The sequence below is a fragment of the Theropithecus gelada genome, chromosome 6, assembly GCF_003255815.1.
Source record: "Theropithecus gelada isolate Dixy chromosome 6, Tgel_1.0, whole genome shotgun sequence".
In the NCBI taxonomy this organism is placed as follows: Eukaryota; Metazoa; Chordata; class Mammalia; order Primates; family Cercopithecidae; genus Theropithecus; species Theropithecus gelada.
The window spans coordinates 10,712,062-10,734,910 of NC_037673.1; the positions used below are offsets into that span (position 1 = coordinate 10,712,062).

Genomic DNA, 22,849 nt, shown 5'->3' on the forward strand with positions numbered 1-22,849 from the left:
AAATATAAAGTTTGTACTAGGAGGAGGAATTTCATAGCACATTAATTCTGTGGCACAACTCCAACCAGAGAATGAGTCCTATTGCTTCCTTCTGGAAAGGTTAAGCCAGCCCTTACGTTATAGGGAAGTCATGTCCATATCACAGTCTCTTTACTGTTGCATCGTATGATACAGATGAAGTGGAAACCTTGTCTTCAATGCGCCATGTTTCTGTCTCTCTAGAGGGGCTGAAGCATTCCTGTGAGGGAACCCAGAAATGTTGAGTCCTGTATGTCCAACTAGTACACAAGTCATACATATATTTCTGTCTACTGCTCTATTCTGAAAGTTAACTTTTCATTTCCAAAACTATGCGTGAATCTAGTATCATTTGATTGTTGTTAAATTTGGAGAAAGAACCATTTACTTGAGACTTGGAGCGGAATTAAACTATGTAGAGTGAAGGGAAGCCAGTTTTAAAGGACGATGGCAGCCAATTTCTTTTGTTACTTATGTTTTTATTTTTTCCAAGAACAGTTAACATTTACTAGGCACCTATTGGCCTCAGTCACTTGCATCTAAAGAGCAAAGCTAATTTACCCACGGCCCGTGTTCTTTTAAATGGTTAGCCTTATTTCTTAGCTCTGTTAACCACTATTCTAACGTTAGCTTCAAGTTCAATTTTAATAATCTATGCCATAGTTGTCTACTGCTCCCTGCCACATGAACAAAAAGTTTGGGGGAATAAGGCGAGCAGTTTACATTTTCTGTGGATACTTCAAGTAATTGGCCCCAAAGTGAAATTGAGTTGGCCATGGTTTATCGTGTTCTGAGGGGATAAAATGTGTAAGGAAACGGACCTGTAGAAAGGGTTGATATCCAAGTATGTGTGAATGTGTGAAAATCCTATAACTCCACTTCAACTGGCCTAATATCCTGAGTCACTAGATGGTCAGAAGAATAGATACAGTACAAAAGGAACAAACCGATGTACATTTATACTAAAAAACCAAAAACAAAGTTTGTACAAGATGAACAGCAAATGAAATAGCTTCTATCAAAACAAAATCTCACACAGGTCATTTTTCTAGTATGTGGACATACATACACCCACACACACACAGACACACAAGCAAGAATGTGTATTTTATAAGATATAGGCCCTTGGAAATAGACATTCTTAGCAAATATGGATGACAGATCAATTGTAATTTATTTTCTTTTAACACTGTATCATCATAAAGAAAACTGGTATAAATGAAAAAATCTATTTCAAATATCTACATCTAAAATTTTAGGCAGTGAAAAAGCACTTTGTTGACAAGGAGTGTGGAATGATGTATGTTAATTGTCAGAAACTGCTGAATGCCTTGTTTAGTTGCCACAAACAAATTCACATATCAGAACGAACAATACTGCTAAATACTCCTTTTTTCCTGCTTTTTTTTTTTTTTTTTTTGTTAAAACATACTGGGAGAAAGTAAAGAAAAGAAAAACTGGAAATCCATACATCTTTCAAAAGTTTGAAATTGAAGCAATATTTAGAACCATAGATGAGGAAACACGGCGGCATTGGTGTAATATACACAACGCGCTTTTCTTCTTTAATCTGTAATGTACATCAAATACTTTACAACAATGCATTAACAAAAGGCAAGAAACATCTTGCTGTACAGAGGAACCCCAATGCAACTTGAAGCCTAGAGTCACAACGGATGAAGAGAGTAAACAAAGCGTGAGAAGCCGTCCCCCATAGAGTGTGTAAACTATTCTGTGTCTTGTGCTTAACGATAACCCTCACGCCCCACCGGCCCAAATGCCTCGTCTCTCCTCCCATCAGCCACGTTCAGTATAAAGCGCTTCTCGTTACTCTACAGCTCACACTAGAAAGGTGCTGCCCACTGTCATATTTAGGATCACTTTAGCTTTCTACTGATTTCCAAGTTAACTTGCGATTCATTTAGCTTTCTAAAATAGCTCTTAATATTTCCTTACTGGTTATCACAGCCTTCCTACGGAACAGGCTTTAACAAACTAAATTTGCAGAAGAAAAAAAAATAAAACAGAAAGAAATGTCTTGTGGTATGCATGCACATGCACTGTTCCCGGAGCGCCTGTGCCCCGCTCCTCACACCCAGGAGTCGGGGGAGGCTGGGTAGTGGCTCGTTTCATAGTTCAGTTCACTGTAGGGACGGGCAGCTGAGTAGAAGTCAACGTAGTTGCCGGTGGACTTGAGACCCAGGTGCATGGTGTACTCGCTGGCGGGAGGGCGATGGTGGACCTGGTCCTCGAAGAAGGACTCGTCGTAATTTCTTGTGGAATTCTGAAATGGCTGGTAGGTCTCGTAATCTTTTCTGCTGGGCTCCTGTGGGACTGGCTGTGCTGAAACCTGAACGGGAAAGAAGAGCCACACTGGGTTACTTGGTTTCCCTTGACTCAGCCTCCCTCTTGCCCTGGCACCCAACTCTCCTTCAAAGAAGAGGCTGTGTACATCCAGGCATTCACCACTGTGGCACTGCTCCTCCAAAACTGCCAACTGACATCGGCTTTCTTTTTGAAAACTGACTCCTAGGTCCATGTGCTATCATTCTGCATAATCTTTATCATGGCTAAATATACGTAACATAAAACTGCTTGCTTTAAGAAATGTTGAAGTGTAAGATTAATTAGGTGGCATTAAGAACATTCACAGTGTTGTGCAACCATCACCATCATCCATTTCCACCACTTTTAAAATCATCCCAAACAGAAACTCTGTGCCCATTAAATGTAATTCCTCATCCCCTCTCTCTGGGCCCATGGCAAGCACCATTCTACTTTCTGTCTCTAGAAATCTGCCTAATGTAGGCACTGCATAGAGTACTTGTCCTTGTGTGACTGGCTTCTTTCACTTAGCATAAAGTTTGCATGGTCATCCATGGTGTTGCATATGTCAGACCTTGATCCGTTTTTGTGGCTGAATAATATTCCACTGTGATGTGCATTGCTCCACTGATGAATGCACTGAAGGCCATGACTTCACCTCAATGCAATGTATCAATGCAGCAGAACGGCACTTGCACCCCATGATTGTATCCCTATAAAAATAAAACAGTCCATGGTAGGCACAGACCACATTTTATTTATCCATTCATTCGTTGATGGACACTTGGGTTATTTCTACCTTTCAGCTGCTGTAAATAATGTTGCAATAAACATTGGTGCATTAGTATCTGTTTTAGTCCCTGGGGTCCCTTTTCAAGCACCTGTTCCTGAAATGAGCAGAACCTCCCAAGGTGAAGGGTGAGGGTAACCCTATAGCAAGTACATAGTGGGATGCACGAAGCTCTGCTAATGGGCAGTAATTGGGGAGGAAGTCTGGTGTGAATTATTAAACACTCTTAAAGAAATACTGTTTGATCACTTTTGGGCGGACTCTGTGACTCCCTATTAATTTAACTAAAGTTCAGCACAGAAATGTCCTCTAGAAATTGGTCTTAGTTAATAGATAATGATTTGTAATTAGCACGTTGTGTGTAAATGAATGCTTTTAACGGCTTACACATAATTCTTCTCTCAAGTAAGTGAAACTCCCTCTTATATATGTCATTGATTTATACTAGTAATCGACCTGATCTTCAAAGAAGTGGTGAACTTCATCACAGCAGCTGTCTAGGATGTCCCACGTGTCTAGTTAGTGGTGGCTGAATGAATGAGGTTTCTGTCTACCTAGAGAAGTCCAAAAGTCCATAAGCATAAACCTTTGTTAGCCTGAGAGCTAATAAAGGATGAGAGGAACATTTGGAATGAATGTGCAACATCTGCAATTAAATACTGCTAAGTCCAGGTCTACTGGACTGCGTTGCTAGGTTGGGGTGCCCTTTTCTATTCTTTGAAGAGCTCTGCTCGTGCTCTGCTGAACTCCACTCCAACACAGGGCTGCTTTCCAAGTGCAAGACATGCAAAGGCTCAGAATCTAGAAGTTTGGAAAAATGACACAGGGAGGGAGCTAGATTTGCTGTGTTTCTAGTTCAGCAGGGCACCCTATTCAACATTTAGCAAATTCTTTAATACTCCAGTAGTCATAAATATTTATGTGTGTTTGTGTCTGTCTACATCAATATCTATGATCTATCATCTGTCTGTTTTCCTATCCACCCACCAATCCATCCGTCCATACATCCCTCCAGCAAACTCCCATCTTATAGATAAGAAAACTTAAGCACAGAGAAGTTAAGAAACTTCTCCAAAATATCGTAGCTAGTGGTGGTGTGAGCTGGAACTGGAACATATGGCTGGCTGACTCTAAAACCCAGGTGTTCTATCAACCTAGCCCAGTCCCATCAGAGCCAAGGCGGCCAAACCTTGGAGGACAGGCCTCAAGGAGCTGACTCCAGGCTCTAAGATAAGAAAGAAAGTTGGTGGACAAAAGAGACCCAGAAGCAGTGTGTTTTCTGATGCATATTTCGGGGGCCAGGGGAGGCAGTGCAGGGGACAGGAATGTCTTCAGGGGGAGTCACTCACAAGGGTTATGGGTTTCCTCCAAAGTAGCTTCTGCTTTCATTTTTTTTTTTTCTTTTGCACAACCTTGTTCAAATTGCTTTGAGACTGTTGTCATGTTCTCTCTGGTTGGTGAACATTTTGGAGCTGGGTATCAGCCTTTTGAGCCTCTTACCCCAGAGGATTAACTTCTTCCATTCATCTGCACTGTTCATAACCCACACCAATCACTTCTGAGGTTTGGTGCCCAGTCCCAAGAGTGTGTAGAAATGGATTGTCACAGGTGGCATGTGATGCTGCTGCACCCGGAGAGACTGAATTTGCTCACCGGTCTTGTGGTATGGATGTCTGCTGGTGAAACACATCTGCGGTGGAGGAATACTGGCTGCATTTTAAACTTTAAGAGAATATCTGACAGTGTTGAAAATCTGGCTGATGAAATGACCCCTCCCAAAGCCCTCCGCACATAAGAGCTAAAAATAAATGCATTAAAAATTGCACAGTTTGCATCAGCCAGATTTGGATGAGGGAAGTAGAATGATGCCCCAATACAGCAGTGGGGATTTCTGAATCTGGGTGTCTGTTATGGTCTAGAGAAGCCCAGGAACACGCAAGCCGGAAGCTTTTGCCTTCTTTGCCTTAATGCTGCATCTTGTTTTGAAAGGGGCTATGACCAGCAGCTCACTCCAGGGTCAATGTGCCCACACTCTCTGCACTCCGTTCCGTGGCTTCTGTTTCTACCAAGTTATCTTTGCTGAATTTTTTCCTCAACAGTAGAATATTCACTCTAAATTATGAAGGACAGTGTCATGACACCTTCCAACTCTGTTAGCATAATGACAAAAGACTTATATGGATTTATTCCTTAACAAATTTGCCAGGAAACTGGATTTATTTTGAACTCAAGGTGAACACTAGCCCAGTACAGATCTTCAAACTTTTCCATGTCTCAGAGTGTTCATAGAAAGACTCAGAGTGTTCACAGAAAATGAAGGAGGCCAGATACTAAGTATCAGTGGTTCTCAAAGCATGATCCCAAGACGAGCAGCATCAGCATCACCTGGGAACTTGTTAGAAATACAGATTACTGGGCCCCACTCCAGAGCTACTGAATCAGGGCCTCTGGGGATGGGCTCCAGCAATCTGTGCTTTAACAACCCTTTGGGGAATTCTGGCTCATGCTCCAATTTGAGAGCCACTGGCACAGAGGTGAAAAAATGGGACAGGAAGACAGAAGAACCAGGATGAGTGTTTGCCTCTTCCTGCCTGGGGGACTGAAGGAAACACGTATGCTCCTGGGATCTCCTCTTCCTCCTTTCTGCGGACAGTTACAACTGGGCTGCTCACGTGACAGTGGAACTAAGGACACCAGGAGGGAACCCAAGATTCTGGTTTTGTTATCATTTAAATATTGGTCATCAAAACAGCAAAGCGCTTTGTTTCTAGTTCCTGAACAAAAATCCTGTTGTCAGCTAGATAGATACCGTTCAATATGATATTTCTCTTTATAAGTATGGGGTGGACTGGTAGAAGCTCAAAAGGATTTTTGGAAAGTATGCATAGTTAAGACTTTTTTGTTTTTTTTTCTTTGAGACAGGGTCTCACTTTGTCACCCAGGCTGGAGTGCAGTGGCACACTCATGGCTCATTGTAGCCTCCACCTTCCAGGTTCAAGCCATCCTCCTGCCTTAGCATCCCAGGTAGCTGGGACTATAGGCACACACCACCATGCCCAGCTAATTTTTGTATTTTTTGTAGACACATGGTTTTGCTATGTTGCCCAAGCTGGTCTTGAACTACTGAACTCAAGCGATCTGCCTGCCTCGGCCTCCCAAAATGATAGGATTACAGGCATTAGCCACGGCGCCCAGTCAGTGAAGTCTAAAGTGATGTCTGTAACCCGCTGACCTCAGACATTCAAACCAAAGATCACAAACTGTGTTTTATACCACTGAGGGTTTCTTCTAGGAGGCTTTAAGCTGAGAGTTCGCTGAAAATGTGCCTGAGTCCCAGGTAGTCACAGGAGCAGCACCCATGTGTGGCCATGTGTCTGCTGCAGGCGTCTCTTTCTCAGTTCTCACTATCTTTTGCCTTATCTTGGAGATCCACTTGAAACTGATTTCCCTCCATGAATCGCTTCCCCATAAGCTCAGTCGCTGTCCAGTGTGAAGCCTGTGAGACCCGGCCGGTGACTGAGGCACGCGGGAGACAGGAACACTCAGCAGAGGACAAGCTTCGATGCTGAAACTGACCAAACCCGGGAGCATCCCTCCTGGTGAAACTGTTGCAGGCGCGAAGTTCTGGGGTAATTGTCACCAGGGAAGCTCCCGACATGGAAGCATTCCACCTAGAATGGTTGGCTACACCTCTATGGCCAGAGAATCCAAGTCAGGGATACTGTTTATGAGTCCTCTCTAGGACTTCCAACCGGAAGAGAGTGAAAACGTGTCTTTTGAAGGGTTAGGATGGTTGCACTTCATTGAGTCCCCAAGAGAGAAAGCTGCAAGTCAAGACAAGGTTTATTCCTATAACTTAGTCCAAAATAAGTAAAATGCTTTCTTTCCTCCTCTCCAAGTTCATTGGAGTATCATTATGATCTCTTTGGAAATATTTTTTTTTTGGGGGGGAACCCTCTCTTCGTTGGACATTTAAAAATGTTGTTGGATGTTAGGCTAAGATAGAATGATCCAATCATTCATTTCCCTTGGCTGGTGCCTCACAGGGAATGATGGTGGTCCTGAGCTGTGAAGACAGGATGCAGCTCTGCCAGGGGCCTGCCTGCAATGCCTCGGTCCTGACGAGAGGTGTGGAGCTTGCTCTCCATTCTGGGTGGATTTTAGCAACATTTGCCTGAACCTCAGCGGCCTTGGTGTTACACTCTGAGACTGAGTCAAGCACATTCTGGGGACCTCTGGGAGAAAGGCTATGGCTAGGTTGTGTTCACACTCATGGCAAGGATGCCATCTTAGCATATTAATTCTCATTTGCTTAAATGCTCAGGATATGCCTAGGTAAAAGAATGTGCCCCTTAGAGCCATTATGGACTGTCCCCTAAATCTAGATGGCAAGCAGTCTTTTGGAACCTACTGCGGCCACTCTGTGAGATGTCAAAGACCCCTGGCCATGTCAGGGCGTTTCTTCAATGCCAACTCCTGGGAGAGGAAGGCTGGTGCAGAGGGAGCTGGTTCTGGTGAGGAGCTTCTCTCTACCTGGGGGAACTTGAGATGAATCTTACATTCTTGGCGGCAAAATCATGGTCCTATTACAACCCGACAAGAATCGGTAATAACTGGCAATAGTCTGCTTACTGTACATCCAGAATTTCATAATATTTGCTGCAAGAGGCATGGTTGATTTCCATAAATGAAGTTGGCATTTCTAATACATTTTGTTTCTGTTTGCCTTTACGGGGCCAGGTTGGCAAGTGAACAGTTGGGGCCTCCCTGGTGACCTGGTGTCTACAACTCATGACCCTATTTATTTAGGCATTGGTTTCTTTGCTTTTAGCAAATACTAGAACTGAGAGTAGGCTGACTAGATGTTAGCAACACATCAAATAGGCCATGAGGGCCAAGTTGTTCACCAGGGGGTCACAGACAACACCATATGTTTTCCAGAGTGCTGCACATGGAGTGGGCTGATGCGCACCGTGGGAAGGAGAGATGTATGAAGTTTCTGATCAACGAGGGAGAACAGACTGTGTCTTTTGGCTTTTATAGTTTCTGCAGAGCCAGAGAAAATGAACCTTCAATAAATGTTTGCTGAATAACACACACTCTCTCTTTCTCTCTCTCAGATTGGTTCCTTAAGAATCTACTGTTCAGATATATAGAGTAAAGGAACAGAACAGAGGCCTTAGAAATAACACTACACATCTACAACCATCTGATCTTTGACAAACCTGACACAAACAAGCAATGGGGAAAAGATTCCCTGTTTAATAAATGTTGTTGGGAAAACTGGCTAGCCATATGCAGAAAACTGAAACTGGACCCCTTTCTTACACCTTCTACAAAAGTCAACTCAAGATATATCAAAGACTTAAACATAAAACCTAGGACCATAAAAAATTCTACAAGAAAACCTGGGCAATACCATTCAGGATGTAGGCATGGGCAAAGACTTCATGTATAAAACACCAAAAGCAATGGCAACAAAAGCCAATATTGACAAATGGGATTTAATTAAATTAAAGAGCTTCTGCACAGCAAAATAAACTATCATCAGAGTGAACAGGCAACCTACACAATGGGAGAAAATTTTTGCAATCTATCCATCTGACAAAGGGCTAATATCCAGAATCTACAAAGAACTTAAACAAATTTACAAGAAAAAAACAAACAACCCCATCAAAAGCGGGCAAAGAATATGAACAGACACTTTTCAAAAGAAGGCATTTATGCAGCTAACAGATGTATGAATAAAGCTCATCATCACTGGTCATTAGAGAAATGCAAATCAAAACCACAGTGAGATACCATCTCACACCAGTTAGAATGTCAATCATTAAAAAGTCAGGAAACAACAGACGCTGGAGAGGATGTGGAGAAATAGGAACACTTTTACACTGTTGGTGGGATTGTAAACTAGTTCAACCATTGTGGAAGACAGTGTGTCGATTCCTCAAGGATCTAGAACTAGAAATACCATTTGACCCAGCGATCCCATTACTGGGTATATACCCAAAGGGTTATTAAATCATTCTACTATAAAGACACATGTACATGTATGTTTATTGTGGCACTATTCACAATAGCAAAGACTTGGAACCAACCCAAATGTCCATCAATGATAGACTGGATAAAGAAAATGTGGCACATATATACCATGGAATACTATGCAGCCATAAAAAAGGACGAGGTCATGTCCTTTGCAGGGACATGGATGAAGCTGAAAACCATGATTCTTAGGAAACTATCACAAGAATAGAAAACCAAACACCACACCTTCTCACTCATAAGTGGGAGTCGAACAATGAGAACACATGGACATAGGGGAATATCACACACTGGAGCCTGTCTGGGGATGGGGGGCTAGGGGAGGGATAACATTAGGAGAAATACCTAATTTGGATGTTGGGTTGATGGGTGCAGCAAACCACCATGGCATGTGTATACCTATGTAACAAAACTGCACGTTCTGCACATGTATCCCAGAACTTAAAGTATAATAATAAAAATAAAACAATAACAATAATAAAAAGAATGTACTGTTCAGTGCTCCTCAAACCTGAATGTGCACACAAGGCCATCTAATTAGAATGCAACTGTGCTGTAGAAAATCTTGAATGGGTTAGGGTTAGGAGCCAGAGAAGAATCTCTCCTGTATTTCTAACAAGATTCCGGGTAACATTGACACTGCTGGTTCCCCAACTAGACTTTGAGTAGCAAGACACTACAATGCATTTAATGTATTGCAGAATAATAGAACTTATTTATGTATTCTGTCTTTTTCAAGTTCTCTACTGAATTTGCTGTGTCTCCTTTATTGGTAGTGATCATGTATAATGAATGCTTCCTTCCTAACGCATTTGCAGGGTTACAGGAGCTACTCGATCTCTGTCCAGTAATTCCTGTCCAGACAATTCCTATTTAGTAACAACATCCTACACTCGTCCATTTGGGGGTTTCTTTTAGTTTTGCACCATAGCAGAATACTTGCTTTCTGCATCAGATGAAGCACAAGGTTCAAAGGCCATTTGCAAATTTGAGGCTGTTCTGCCGAGTCCAACACACACACACACACACACACACACACACACACACACACACACACACACCCCCGTGCTGCAACAGGAGTGAGGAGAGGGCCTCAGGGGACGTTGCCTCCTCTTTCAGTTCTTTATGTATGTTGGATGAAAATTTATGTTTAAAATTTCAGGTTATTTCACGAGTCACATTGAAAAAGAAATACAAACATGGTGCATTTCCTTTACCTGGTTGTGTTTGATGTCTTCAGCGGGCGCACCATATGAATTCCTATACAAAGTTGAAATTCCAGTGTTTTGAGCTAAAATTAAAAGGAAAACAAAAGTTTAGCGAAGAAAACAACATCACAAATGAGGAATAGTGGTTACTGGAGCAAGTTCTTGCCCTAACAAAGCTTGTTTTCTTGGGGACCAATCCAAGTAGAAGATATTCTTTGGCCCTGAACACTTCATTTTACATACAGATATTTAAAAAGGAGAACAGTTATTCTAGAAAATCCCCATAGCATGTCAGCCGCTTGCAATAATGCTCACATCGCAGACAGGGTCAGGGCAGGTGCTGCAAACAGATGGTCATTTTGTAAGTTTTATGGCCTTCTTTTCTGGTGAAAACTGGCGGGTAATAAAGGCTTGTCACCTGCACTGAAGCATGCAGGAGTCTGTATTAGCAGCTTAGCTTTTAGCCGGAGAGTGACAAGAATAAACTTTCTAATTTGAGCTCACAGAAGTGCTTGATCATCTTTCAGACAGTTCATTTCTTACAGGCCCAAAAGATGGGCAGGGAGCGTCGCTGCATGTCCCCCACGCATCTGGAAGCCTGTGGCTTTCGAATCAAACTAGATGCAGAGGGAGGATCCCACTCTGTTGTCTGGCTTGCCCGTGGTCTAGATGAAAGAGATGAAGGTCTCCTCTAGTTGCTAGCAGCTTCTGAAGGCCCAGAGAGGGGGCCTGTTAGCCCACTTCCTTATGGGAAACCCCTGAAGCTCAAGCCATCCACTCAGACGAAGGGCACAGGCCACCACTCCCTTCACAGCTGCTGAAGGGTCATGGTTCAAGAAATCTTTGATAGAATGACCATATCACCTAGCAATCCCATTGCTGGGTGTACATTCCAAAGAAAGGAAATCAGTATACCAAAAGATATCTGTACTCCCATGTTTATTGCAGCACTGTTCACAATAGCCTAGATGTCGAAGTAACCCAAGTGTCCACCAACAGATGAATGGGTAAAGAAAAGGTGGTATATGTACACAACAGTGTTTGGCCATAAAAAGAATGAAATCCTGTCACTCGCAGCAACACGGATGGAATTGGAGGTGATTCATGTTAAGTGAAACAAGCCAGGCACAGAAAGACAAATATCATATGTTCTTGCGCATATGTAGAAGCTAAAAAAAAAAAATGATCTCATGAAGATGGACAGTAGAATCATGGTTACCAGAGACTCAGAAGCGGAGTTGGGAGAGAGGAATAAGAGGGGATGGTTAATGGGTAAAAAAATAGTTAGAAGAGAAAAGATCTAGTGTTTCATAGCACAATGGGGCAACCATAATTCACAATAATTTATTGTATATTTCAGAACAACTAGAATAATGGGATTGGAATGTTCCTAATATAAATAATAAATGTTTAAGGTGATGGTATCTTAATTATCCTTATTTGATTATTATACACTGTATGAAAATCATGATACTTGTACGAAAAAATCACATGTACCCCTTAAGTACAACTATTATGTATTCATAAATTTTTTTTAAAAAAAGCTTTGGAAAATGCTGTCTGTCTAGTGTCAGTGGGGTATAAAACACTCTAAAACTAGGAAGGGCTTGTTTGCTTCCAGTATTTCGGGGATAATGAAGTAGGATCACTCCACCTATAGGCCACAAGAGAAAGGTCAGTATAGCCTTTGAAGGTCTAAGTTCACTCCACCCATGATTTTTTACCTAAGAGTTCATTACAGCTGTGCAATAAAATTCCTCCTGGAGAGTTCGGCTTAGAAAGTGAGGGCCAAGAGCCCATTTTTCCATTTTAAAGACCATTCTGCTATCCTCTCTGTTGAATGCATGTCACTCCTGTCTCTGTATTACGGTGCAAACCACCGTCTCTCTCTGGACCATTGCTACCGAATCCTCCTTGAAGACCCAACTTCCACTCTGCCCAGCCTGATTCCTCCATCCATCCTGTTACCAACAGTCAGAATGCTGTCTTTGTAACCCAAGTTGGGGTCTGTCTCTTTCTCTGCTTGGAACGCTCCAATGCTCTTCACCCCGAGATGGCTCTCTCCGCTACGGCCATGAGGCCCTGCAAGGTTTGCTTCCTGCCTAACCTCCCAATCGTTTCTCCCTCCTCTCCTCCTGTTAAAGGAGCCCAGCTTTGCTGACCCTCCTTCCTCAGAGCGGGGAAAACTTGTTTAGCTTCAGCTGGGTTGTCCTTGCTGATCTTTCTCCCTGGAACTTGCTTCCCTCAGACTTTCAATGTCTCCTCCTCCCACGTCAAGTGAAGTAACCCCTGCCGCCTGCACCCCCATCTCATTACCCTGTTCAGTTTCTTCTTCCTACTCAACACAGTGCAGTACCATCTTGCTGGGAACTTGTTCTATTGTTTACCTTATGTACTGTCTGCCTTCCTCTTCCAGAGCAGAAGGCCCATGAGACAGAAACAGTCCGTCCTGCTGTTACCTCTGTATGTATCCTCAGAGCCTGGCACAGCGCCTGGCCTCAGTGGACACCCATAGAGTAAGTGCCCCATTTGCTGAATGAATAAATGAGTAAACCTTAGATAAATCTGCCTTCAGAGCTGTAATTTGCTATAGAAAATGTCACTTCAGGGATAAGGTGAAATTTTGGTTTTTTTCTGTTGCTCAGAATTAAATGCACATATTTTTTAGAACATTTGCAATATTGTAGTCTTGGCCTCCCTCCCTGCTGTGAAATCATAAACAGCATGAGGCAGAGTTTGTGGCTTCTGAGTCTAGGATGTTAATACTGGAAGTTCTTTCCCCTCACCCATTAAACAAGACCATAGCTGAGACTGAACTACCTTTATGGACGCTTGAGGCAGAGGAATTCACAGAGGCTTCACCCTCATATGGCCCAGCTAATAGTGGACCCACAGAAGGATGCCTTTCTATTTTTCTATCAGCCCTCAAATACCCAATTTCCAACTGAATCAACACCCTGAAAACTAGAATGACTTTCAAAGGCCTAAGAGGCCGGGTGTGGTGGCTCACGCCTGTAATCCCAGCAGTTTGAGAGGCTGACGGGGGAAGATCACTTGATGTCAGAAGTTCAAGACCAGCCTGGCCAACATGGTGAAACCCTGTCTCTACTAAAAATACAAAAATTAGCCAGGCATAGTGGCAGGCACCTGTAATCCCAGCTACTTGAAACGCTGGCGCAGGAGAATTGCTTGAACCCGGGAGGTGGAGGTTATAGTGAGCTGAGATTGCGCCACTGCACTCCAGCCTGGGCGACAGAGCGAAACTCCGTCTCAAAAATAAATAAATAAATAAATAAATAAATAAATAAATAAAAGGCATAAGAAAGACACTGGCAAAAACAAACAGACCATTGGATGAAAGGGTATGTGGGAAGCTCAGACGGGAGGGAAAAACCTCCAGGTGAATTTAAAGGTCAGGTGGTGGAGCTGCTGGGATGATGCAGCCCTTTCTTGAGATGAACTGAACCCGTGAGGTTCCCAGGCATCCAGGGCTGCAAGAACTCGCTGCTGAAGCCGGCAGGCCTGAATGAACAGCCGACTGGGTTTCTCAGGGCTCCCCAGTGGCAGAGAAACACTTAGGAGAGAAGAATTTCAAGAGGCTTCATCCAAGCTAGAAAATGAATCCACAAAAGGAGGGTGGGGGAAGCCTGGAATAAACACCTAGATGGATCTGAACTTCTAAGAGCTCAGAAGAAGAGATGACAGCTCCATCAAAGAGATATTTCCACTTCCAGCCCTCATAGGCTGCATTTTGAGGGTGAAGCTTCCCTTGTTTTCACATCAGAAGGAACGTTTTCTTGGCAGGGAATGAAACAAGGAAGATGGCAGTTTTTCAGGTTATCTTTCAATGCACGGAACTTTCGGTGTCCCGTGGATTTGTTCTTGAACAAGAAAAAGCATTGCTTTTGATGTGGAGGCCACGAGAAATCTGATTTTGCAAGTAAACCCTGGAATGATGGGCATTTGCTAACATCCTGCAGGGTGGGGGTTGGAAACTCAATCTCCCCATCTCTATGTGAAAGACTGGCTTCCACACGGCTTGGCTGGGGACTTACTGATATCACTATTGAAAGTGGCAAACCACCACTATCCTCATTTCTGCTATCCCACTGTCACCTCCATCACCCTCACTACCACCACCACCACCATCATTGTTGTGATAATAACTGGCATTTACACAACACTCATTGGCTTTAGAGGAATTTCCCTATATACACATATTATTCAATAAAGATCTCAATGTTCTTTCTGGCTTGCTACATGATTGATAGTGTACCCCTGAATTGCATTTTTAAGTAAGTTAGAGCAAAGCTGTTTCAGCCTCTAAATAAGTTAGAAGAATTACATATACTGAAATTGTCAAGATCCCTGCCATTTTCTAAGATTAAATCTCAGACACATAGTAAATTTTAGGCTTCATTTTATTTTGAGTCCAGGGCACAATCATGTGCCATTGAAACTGTTTTGACATAAACACGCACACCCACACCCACACCCACACCTGAAGTCCTTTTGAATGATTCTCTTGGGCAATAGAGTTAAAGAGAAACACTAAACTTAATAATAATGCAGTCAATATCACAATGATTCTTTAATCTCAGTGTATCATGCCAGACAGCTGGTGGTGTGGCTATCCAGGGCAATGCTAACTGCACATGGAATCTGGTGTCACGACTAGTTCAGCATAATCAGTACAAATTGGATCCTCTGCCGAATGTCTAGACTCCAGGGACTCAGAATTCAGATTCACAGCTTTCTTGGTTCCTGTTCATCTATGCGGCATCATGTCAGTGGGGGAAGAAGTGACTGTGAACAGTAACCTGGAGTCCATGTAATGAGTTAAGTTTTCCCATTCAGGAAACATCTCAGGAGCAGCACTGAGGTGTTCCCTTGTAGGGTCTGCACATGGAGGCAGAATGTGGTCCTGGGGGCAGGGATAAGAAACATCTGTTTATTATACTTTTCTTCATGCCGCTGAGCAGAGTTAACATGGAAAACACTGCCGCTGGGGTAAATGCATTTGCTATTAGGAAAATTTATCTTCGCTGTCCTGGTTTGGAAGGCATTTTAATAAATCATCCAATTTGTCTGCTCTGCTTCCCTGCCGGTCTACACCAAAACACTACTGGAGAACTGCCTCCTGCTCTTCACATTCCTCTCTTCACATTCCTCTCCTAAGAGGGTCTCGGTGTATGCACGGCACCCTTTGCGCCCGGCTTTATGAATGATCTAACCTGGCCTTGTTCTATTAAAGGGTCTTCTTCATAGCCTATTTTCAGCAGGGACCCATCTCCACGCCCATGTGGTAAAGAGGGTGTGGGGTCCCCGTTGAAAGGTCCTCGGGGTTCCAGCGACTCTGCTTTTAAGGTATAACTCCCTCTACAGCCAGAGCCCACGTAGTGCTTCTTGGAGGAGGGCCATCCAGGGAGACGGTGAAGTATGGAGAGTTCGGAGGGGGCTGTGAGTGCCTCAAAAGAGGCATCTACAGAGTGTACAATGTGTACAGAATATACAGTGATTTAAGGGTAAGCCCTGTTATCAGATGGGCTGGGCACAGCACGGTGGAGGGGGCAGAGACGGGCACTCATTGTACCAATTCTGGCCTCCATAGAGTCTTGGCTGATGAGAAAGGAAGGCAATGGGTGTGACTGAGATAGTGAGGGATGATGAGTGTGAAAGATGAATGCCTCCCCAGAGAATCTGCAGTCATCAGCTCTAAGGAAGCTTGTTGTGGGTAAGAGGTTGTATCATGGCAAGAAGGGAAAATATCTCAACAGTAGTTTCATGGGGTTCCCCTTAAATCCTCCTCCTGCCCTTCCTGTTTCCGTCCCCGCCCTCCGCTTCCCCCTCCCCTCCCCTTTCCTTCCACCTTCTTTTCAGTTCCCTCCATTCCTAACGCACAGGGCCTGTCTACACTGCCTCCACCGAGTCCCCTCCCCAATGGGTGATGTCAATGAGGAAGAAATATATGGGGCTCTTCTCTCTAATTTGAAAGAACATTATGAGCTGGGCAAACCAGAGGAAAGGACTGAGAAAAAAACACGGGTAGAAAACATTTTCTCTTAGTTATGCTTCTAATCTTAGTACCAATTCTTGGGAATCATCATTATCAAGCTCTCAAGTGACCAGACAGCTGCTAAGTCCTGCTGAGCAGCCGGGCGCTGCCAGCCCCGAGAAGCCTGAAGCCCCATCCTTCTGCCCTGTTGCAGGTCAAGCCACCGAGTCCCAGGAGGGGGCGCGCGAGGGCCGCTCACCTGTCATGGCGTCTTTCCTGGAAGTGTGTTCGCCTTTAGCTCCGTGGTAGGGGGCGTTGCCGCCGGTGCACTCATAGTCTGTTTTCCTTTCTTTGAGGCTGATCATTTCCCGAGGTGAAGCTGGGGCACTTGCTACATAAAGAAATCAAAAGGGTGACTTTCTGCATCTCATTCCACAGCGTGTGTGTACCTTCCACACAGTCAGGGTCCTCCCTGTGCATCGTCCCGCATCTCTCAATGCCTACGTGAGGACCTCATGGGTTTTCTTTTTAATTTTTATGTTTTGGCAGTTTTGGCTCTTGTCCCTACCCCATTCCTTCAACTGTGACAACTGGAGCTTTATAGTTAGGGGGCACAGGACTTGGAGGCTGGCAACTGGGGACCACATCCTGGGGCCATCTTCCTCAGAGAGACAGATCATGACGGGGACATGACCTGCCCAAGGTGTGTGGGGCAGTTTAGCAATGAGACTGCTCTTGGTTTCTTCCTTTCTCTTTTCCTTCCCTTTCCTTCCCACGCTCCCTTCCTTAATTAGATGTCTTTCAGAAGATCTATTACTGATATTGACTAATCCTTGATTAAAATAAATGCAGTTTTACTTAAACACTGAGTCACCTAGAAATTGCCTTTAAAAAAGTCAGAGGAAACAGCTCTCTATGTAGGATGATTTGTGGGGCAGAAATAACCAAGCCCACAAAGACCTTCTTTGTCTGTGGCTGCGGTGGGTTGGGGAGGGGGATGGAGGCAGCTCTAGTTCCTGCTAGGGCATTCTTGCTCCAGCTCTTTGCATAAACACCCCAATAATCTCTGAGGCCTTCCTTACACCTCGGCCACTCACTGCCTGTCCTACTGGGAGGCTGAGCCCTGCCGTTCCTCTTGCACCAATTTCTAAAGTGCTGGGTTGTAACTGGAGCATCCTCCTGGGAGTCCTTAACAAACTGTACTAGAAGAGAGGAAAAGCTGAACTCAGAGGCAAGGAAGTCAATAAAAGGAGGTTGAATTTTCATGAGTGATTGAATGGATTGGCAGCAACTCAACCTTCCTGCCAGTGCAGAGGGGCACTGGGAGAGGTGGGGAGGAGCCGTGCATCTGAGTGAGGGGGCAGCTGGTCGCGCACCCCACCCTGTGGGCATCTGCAGCTGTGTCCGGCTCCACAGGAGCTCAGGTGCCATGTCCTTCTGTCAGGAAGCTCTCTCCAGCTCCCGTAGCTGAGGGCAGTGCTTCAGAGCCTTGTTTACCCTCAACACTCACTTGAGAATTTATGGATGCCCAGAGCCCATCCTGGACCTTTTGAGTCTGAATTTTCAGTGACAGGCTTCAGAATCCATATTTACCGAGCCTACCTGATGACTATTAAGGCTAGGAATCCCTAGAGCACTCTGATTTTTAGGATAAACCCCTTTTTCCTTTGCTAGTCTCAAAGCGCCTCTCCAGCCAAACCTCAGTTTACCTTCCAGTTTATCATTCACACCCTCTGTAGGGTCCCTTTGCTCCCTGGGTCTGTGGTCCCCCTAAGGTACCTCTCATGTCACTGTCTGAGTCATATGATTCAGTTTGTCACCCTTAGTATCTTCTATGTACAAATTACTGTGCTAGCCACTGTGTGAGGCGGACACACAGATCATGTGGCTCTTCCCGAACTTGTGCAGCTCTCAATCGAGTGAGGAAATGGATGTCCAAGTAAACTAGAATGAGATGCAGAAGTGCCCAACAGACATCACAACCAAGTGCTGGGAAGGTAAACGCAGCGGGTTGTGGCCACCCTCTCAAACCTATCAAAATAAAATCATGCCTCAATGCTCAGCTCTTGAAGTCCTCAGGGGTTTTGGATCCTGGATGCCTATTAGAATTCATTACCTGGAATCCTTTAAAAAATACCGAGGCTTGAACCCCAACCGATGCTGGCTGGCCAGAAGCCCTGGGTACAAACCCAGTGGCAGACAGGGAAGAAAACCACGCAGCTTGGACAGCTGCAGCACCCTCATCACTTATAGGACAAGCCTAGAGCTGCAATGAGTTGATCAAGGACTGATCCATGGTGACCCTGTGCAGGTGCAGAGAATGCCCAGACTCTGATGTGAGGGAAGAGAGGCCCCAGGGGAGAAGACTGACAAAGGCTGGGACATGGGCCATCTCCGTCCCGAATGTGAATCTGGGGAGATTTGAGGGGCAGCCATTGTGTCTTATGAAGATTGGGTTCTGTTGCTTGGAGAGGGGAACCTCTGCAAGAACAACTGAGTCCTTAGCAAGCCCTGTCACTCAACTGGGCTCTGCATCCAGTTCCTGCCTGCTCGCTGGTGCCTCGCTCACCTCTTCCACCTGCTGTTCCCTTCTCTTCTGTTCACCATCTTTTTCTTCCAGGAAAATCTCTCTTCCTGCCTTTACCCTTTTGCCTCTGGGTCTTCCCTAATAAAGGTTAGCCTTTTATGAATTACTGCCACACAATCACAAAGGGACAATATTTTAAAGGCTGTTGACCAAAGCTTTTAAAATTAGAATTTAATATTGCCCAGATGGTGGTGTTTATTAAACTACATCAAGTGTGTAATTATCTCCTGAGACCTCACACGCAGCAGTCCTTCAAGTCTCCGGTAAATCAGGATTAAGTTCTGGGAAAAATCAAATCACGCAAAGAAGTGTTTATTAGGTGTCTGGATGTGCCTTGCCTAGGAAATCCTGAGGCAGCGCACTGGCTGCATGGCTGGGTGAACACAGCCCTGCCTGCTCGCCAGAAAGGGCTACTTCTCTCTCCCAGCCCTTGCCAATCCATCATGTCGTTTCATTCTCATAACACTGATTGGCTCACTGTAATTCTTAATAATTACAGCTTTCCAAAAGACACGGTCCATATGCTTCCCACACTCCATGTACTTTATCTTTTTCAGCCTGCTGGAATTATGGAAATAAGAGGCCTAAGAGGCCACCTCCGTGCTTCTGAGATGGGTGGACGTTTCCACAGGTACAGGGGGTTCCTGATCATCACCAAGGGTTGGACTAAATGTGATAAGCAATGACAGTACACTAAAGGGACCAGCTTTCACAGGGCTGGGAGCGGGCCATTTATTTCAGTCAGATATTGGCCATTCATTTCTCATCATGTTGACAGTACAGTCTGGTATGGAGTTATGCAACCATCATTCTTGGGGGTAGGAAGACCACTTTGCTGGCAATGCTCTCCACCAGGTCCTCCCAGGTGCCATTTCAGTGAACAGAATTTCCTTAGCAGGAACAGGGCAAAGAAGAGTAGGAAGAAAGCTTTCATAAATTAAAGCCTACATCGCTGTGTCTGTGTGGGTGCATATAACTTGTTATCCATCTTTCATTCTCAGAACAAAATCAAAATGCAGAAATCAAAATAAAAGTTTTAAAAACTTAAACTGTGAGGAAAACAGCAAATTTATGCCATTTATATTACTAAATGGTGTGTTCACATTTGCCTGTCATCTTTCCTCTGATTTTTGGCATTCCTTAACGTGAATTAAAAACGGTATAAAATAAAGTATTTTTGTAAATAAAAGAAGTTCAAAATTTAAGCAATAGGAATGTGACAAAATTAGAAAAAATAAATGGAATGACTTAGAAGCTATAGTTGGCTATGATAAGAATGTGCTGGTTTATTGTTAATAATAACAATAAACCATGGCATCTGCTGGTTTACTGTTAATAAAAAAAGCTAATTAGATATGGAAGAGTTATGAAACCATCAGTGATATGTGTCAAATGTATATCACACTGAAGGAAGAAAGCACATTTGGTCTCCTCTACTTTTTATCCCAATTATGACAAAATGCAACTCAAACTATTTTTATTTTATTTTATTTATTTATTTCTTTTTGAGATGGAGTCTCACTCTGTCACCCAGGCTGGGATGCAGTGGCGTGATCTCGGCTCACTGCAACCTCGGCCTCCCCGGTTCAAGTGATTCTCCTGCCTCAGCCTCCCAAGTAGCTGGGATTACAGGTGGGCGCCACCACTCCTGGCTAATTTTTGTATTTTTAGTAGAGATGGGGTTTTGCCACATTGCCCAGGATGGTTTCGAACTCCTGAGCTCAGGCAATCCGCCCACCTCGGCCTCCCAATGTGCTGGGATTACAGGCATGAGCCACCGTGCCCGGCCAACTCAAACTATTTTAAGTTGGAAAAATTGTCCACGGAAACCCCTGATTTGCAGACACATGACAGTTTTCTTTATACTCGTTCCTCATGAATTCAGGTCCATTACATGCATGTCATGCACAGGAACCTGTTAGAGAAGGAGATTTGCTCTGAGTCTGTGTATACAAAACACAGAGTGGCCACCACAGTACAAAGAACAGATTCATTTCCTACTTCTAGCAAAAGTCTGAATGGAAGGCTCTCCTCTGTGTAGGGGCTGGCCCTGGAACTGGGAAGGAGGATCTTTGCTCAAAGAGAAATAAAGCCTGGCTGGCTAGTGCGGCAGCCTCTTACCTGAGCGGTTGTTGGGAGACACGCGCACAGGGGAGATGGAGGGCGTGCGGGAGGAGGAGTAGGGCCTTTGCCGGTCCCTCTCGATGGTTGAAGACGAGGCTACAAAGTGGTATTGTGACCATCCATCCTGCAAAACACAGCACGCTCCTGTTAGATGGGAAAGACAGAGTGACTCCTCACCTCCAGACATTTTTAAGTGCCAAGTATCTGGATTTGCATAATATTTCTATACTGTGTCAAAAGAGGTTCTTGAAGCTCTGCGCCCTCATCGAGGTGAACAGAGCCAAATATGAATGAAGACACACCTCCTTCCCTCCAGCCAGCCTGGCGGGTAGGGCCTGCTTTCCTTCATGAATGTTGAATAAATGGTTTCTTTACAAACCTGCTCTGGTCACAAGCTTTTACTTCGATGAAAATACGATGCTCAGAATGTTAGGGGACCCGGAAAGTGTCTATTTTTTGCCTACCTGGTTCCAGCTCTGCCTGGCTCCCTCTTCCACTGCCTCAATATTTTCCACAAGGGTTTACCCCTTTGCTCCCAGGACCTATCTGTTGGCAACCAGAATCCAGGGCAGCGTCCTCCCTTCCCGTTTACCTCCCTGTGTCCTTTCCAGCCCAAAATGCCCCACCCTGCCTGTCTCCAAGCTAGTTTGCTCCAGGAATGATATTTTTCAAAATAGAGCATATTCAAAATGCATCCTACCAAGCCTCCATTAGGCTTCCGATATCTAGTTAATATACAGAAAGCATCTATACTATTTTTCCTTATAAAAACCACATAAATATATCACAGATTATTTTGTGAATTTACAAAGCATAAAGAAGAAAATAAAAATAGCCGGTAATTCCACTCTCTCCACCTGAGAGAACTCCTGTTAACATGTCATGGGATTTCCTTCCAGTCTTTTTTTCTTTTTTAAATAGATTTTATTTTTCTCCAAGTAACATGTTAAATAGTACTAACATTATAGCAAAGAAAAGCAGTCACCTGCTCCACCCCCAAATCCTCCTTTACAGAGGCCATTGCTTTCAATTCTTTTAGATATTTTATTTTTTTCCCTGATAACATTTAGACTTTTAGGGGGCTCAATGCTTTGTTCTCTTGGGATTGTTCAGAGAATCTTGCCACACAGTTAGCACCTAGTAAGTAAGCTGGGAAGTATCTTTTAAAATCACGCACCTCTCATTCTGGCTTTATCCTATCAGTCAAGTAGAACAGGAATAATGAGAATTAGATACACAAAGATTAGTCTTGGTGTATCTAATAAGAATTAGACATGAAAGTGGAAATGAGTATGCATTTTGTTTTCTATTAATTCACCTATTTATGTTTTCAATGATTTTTGATAGAGTTTTGAGCCCCTTAAAAGTCTAAATATTATCAGAATAAAAAGTTAAAGAATGGAAAACAAGTGCCAATATAAAGTGGGAACTGCGGGGGGGGGGGCGGGGGCGGGGACAGTGCCTGCTTTCCTTTGCTATAATGTCAGTAATATTGGATGTATTACTCTAATGGAAATGAAACCAAACTAATGGATACTATAATCTGCATTCCACAGGAGGAATCTGAGCCTTCGAAAGTCAAACAATACAGAAGTTACAAAAAATATATTCATACTAACATGTGGCATTCTAACAAGAGCTTGGAAGGAAAAACCAAGCAGGATTAGGGGATAGGCGAGCAGGGGCGGGGACAGAGGAGCGGGGTGGAGGGGGATGGAGGAGCGGGGGCAGGGATGGAGGAGTGGGGTCGGGGAAGGAAG

General features: G+C 44.0%; 1 protein-coding gene across 7 annotated transcripts in view; it reads right to left on the reverse strand.

Annotated features, from left to right (window-relative positions):
- Positions 1 to 486: 486 nt before the first annotated feature.
- CTNND2 (catenin delta 2) overlaps positions 487 to 22,849 on the reverse strand; it is a 928,994-nt gene continuing 906,631 nt past the window's right edge. For 6 of the 7 annotated variants that reach the window (XM_025387612.1, XM_025387608.1, XM_025387606.1 and 3 more), the window contains 4 exons: positions 21,087 to 21,213; positions 16,638 to 16,769; positions 10,393 to 10,466; positions 487 to 2,368 (listed from right to left, as the gene is read on the reverse strand). In XM_025387612.1, the coding sequence (XP_025243397.1) occupies positions 2,108 to 2,368; positions 10,393 to 10,466; positions 16,638 to 16,769; positions 21,087 to 21,213 (594 nt within the window). In that variant the 3' untranslated portion in view covers positions 487 to 2,107. The remainder of the gene's footprint in view (positions 2,369 to 10,392; positions 10,467 to 16,637; positions 16,770 to 21,086; positions 21,214 to 22,849) is intronic. The other variant, XM_025387609.1, reaches the window with a different exon arrangement.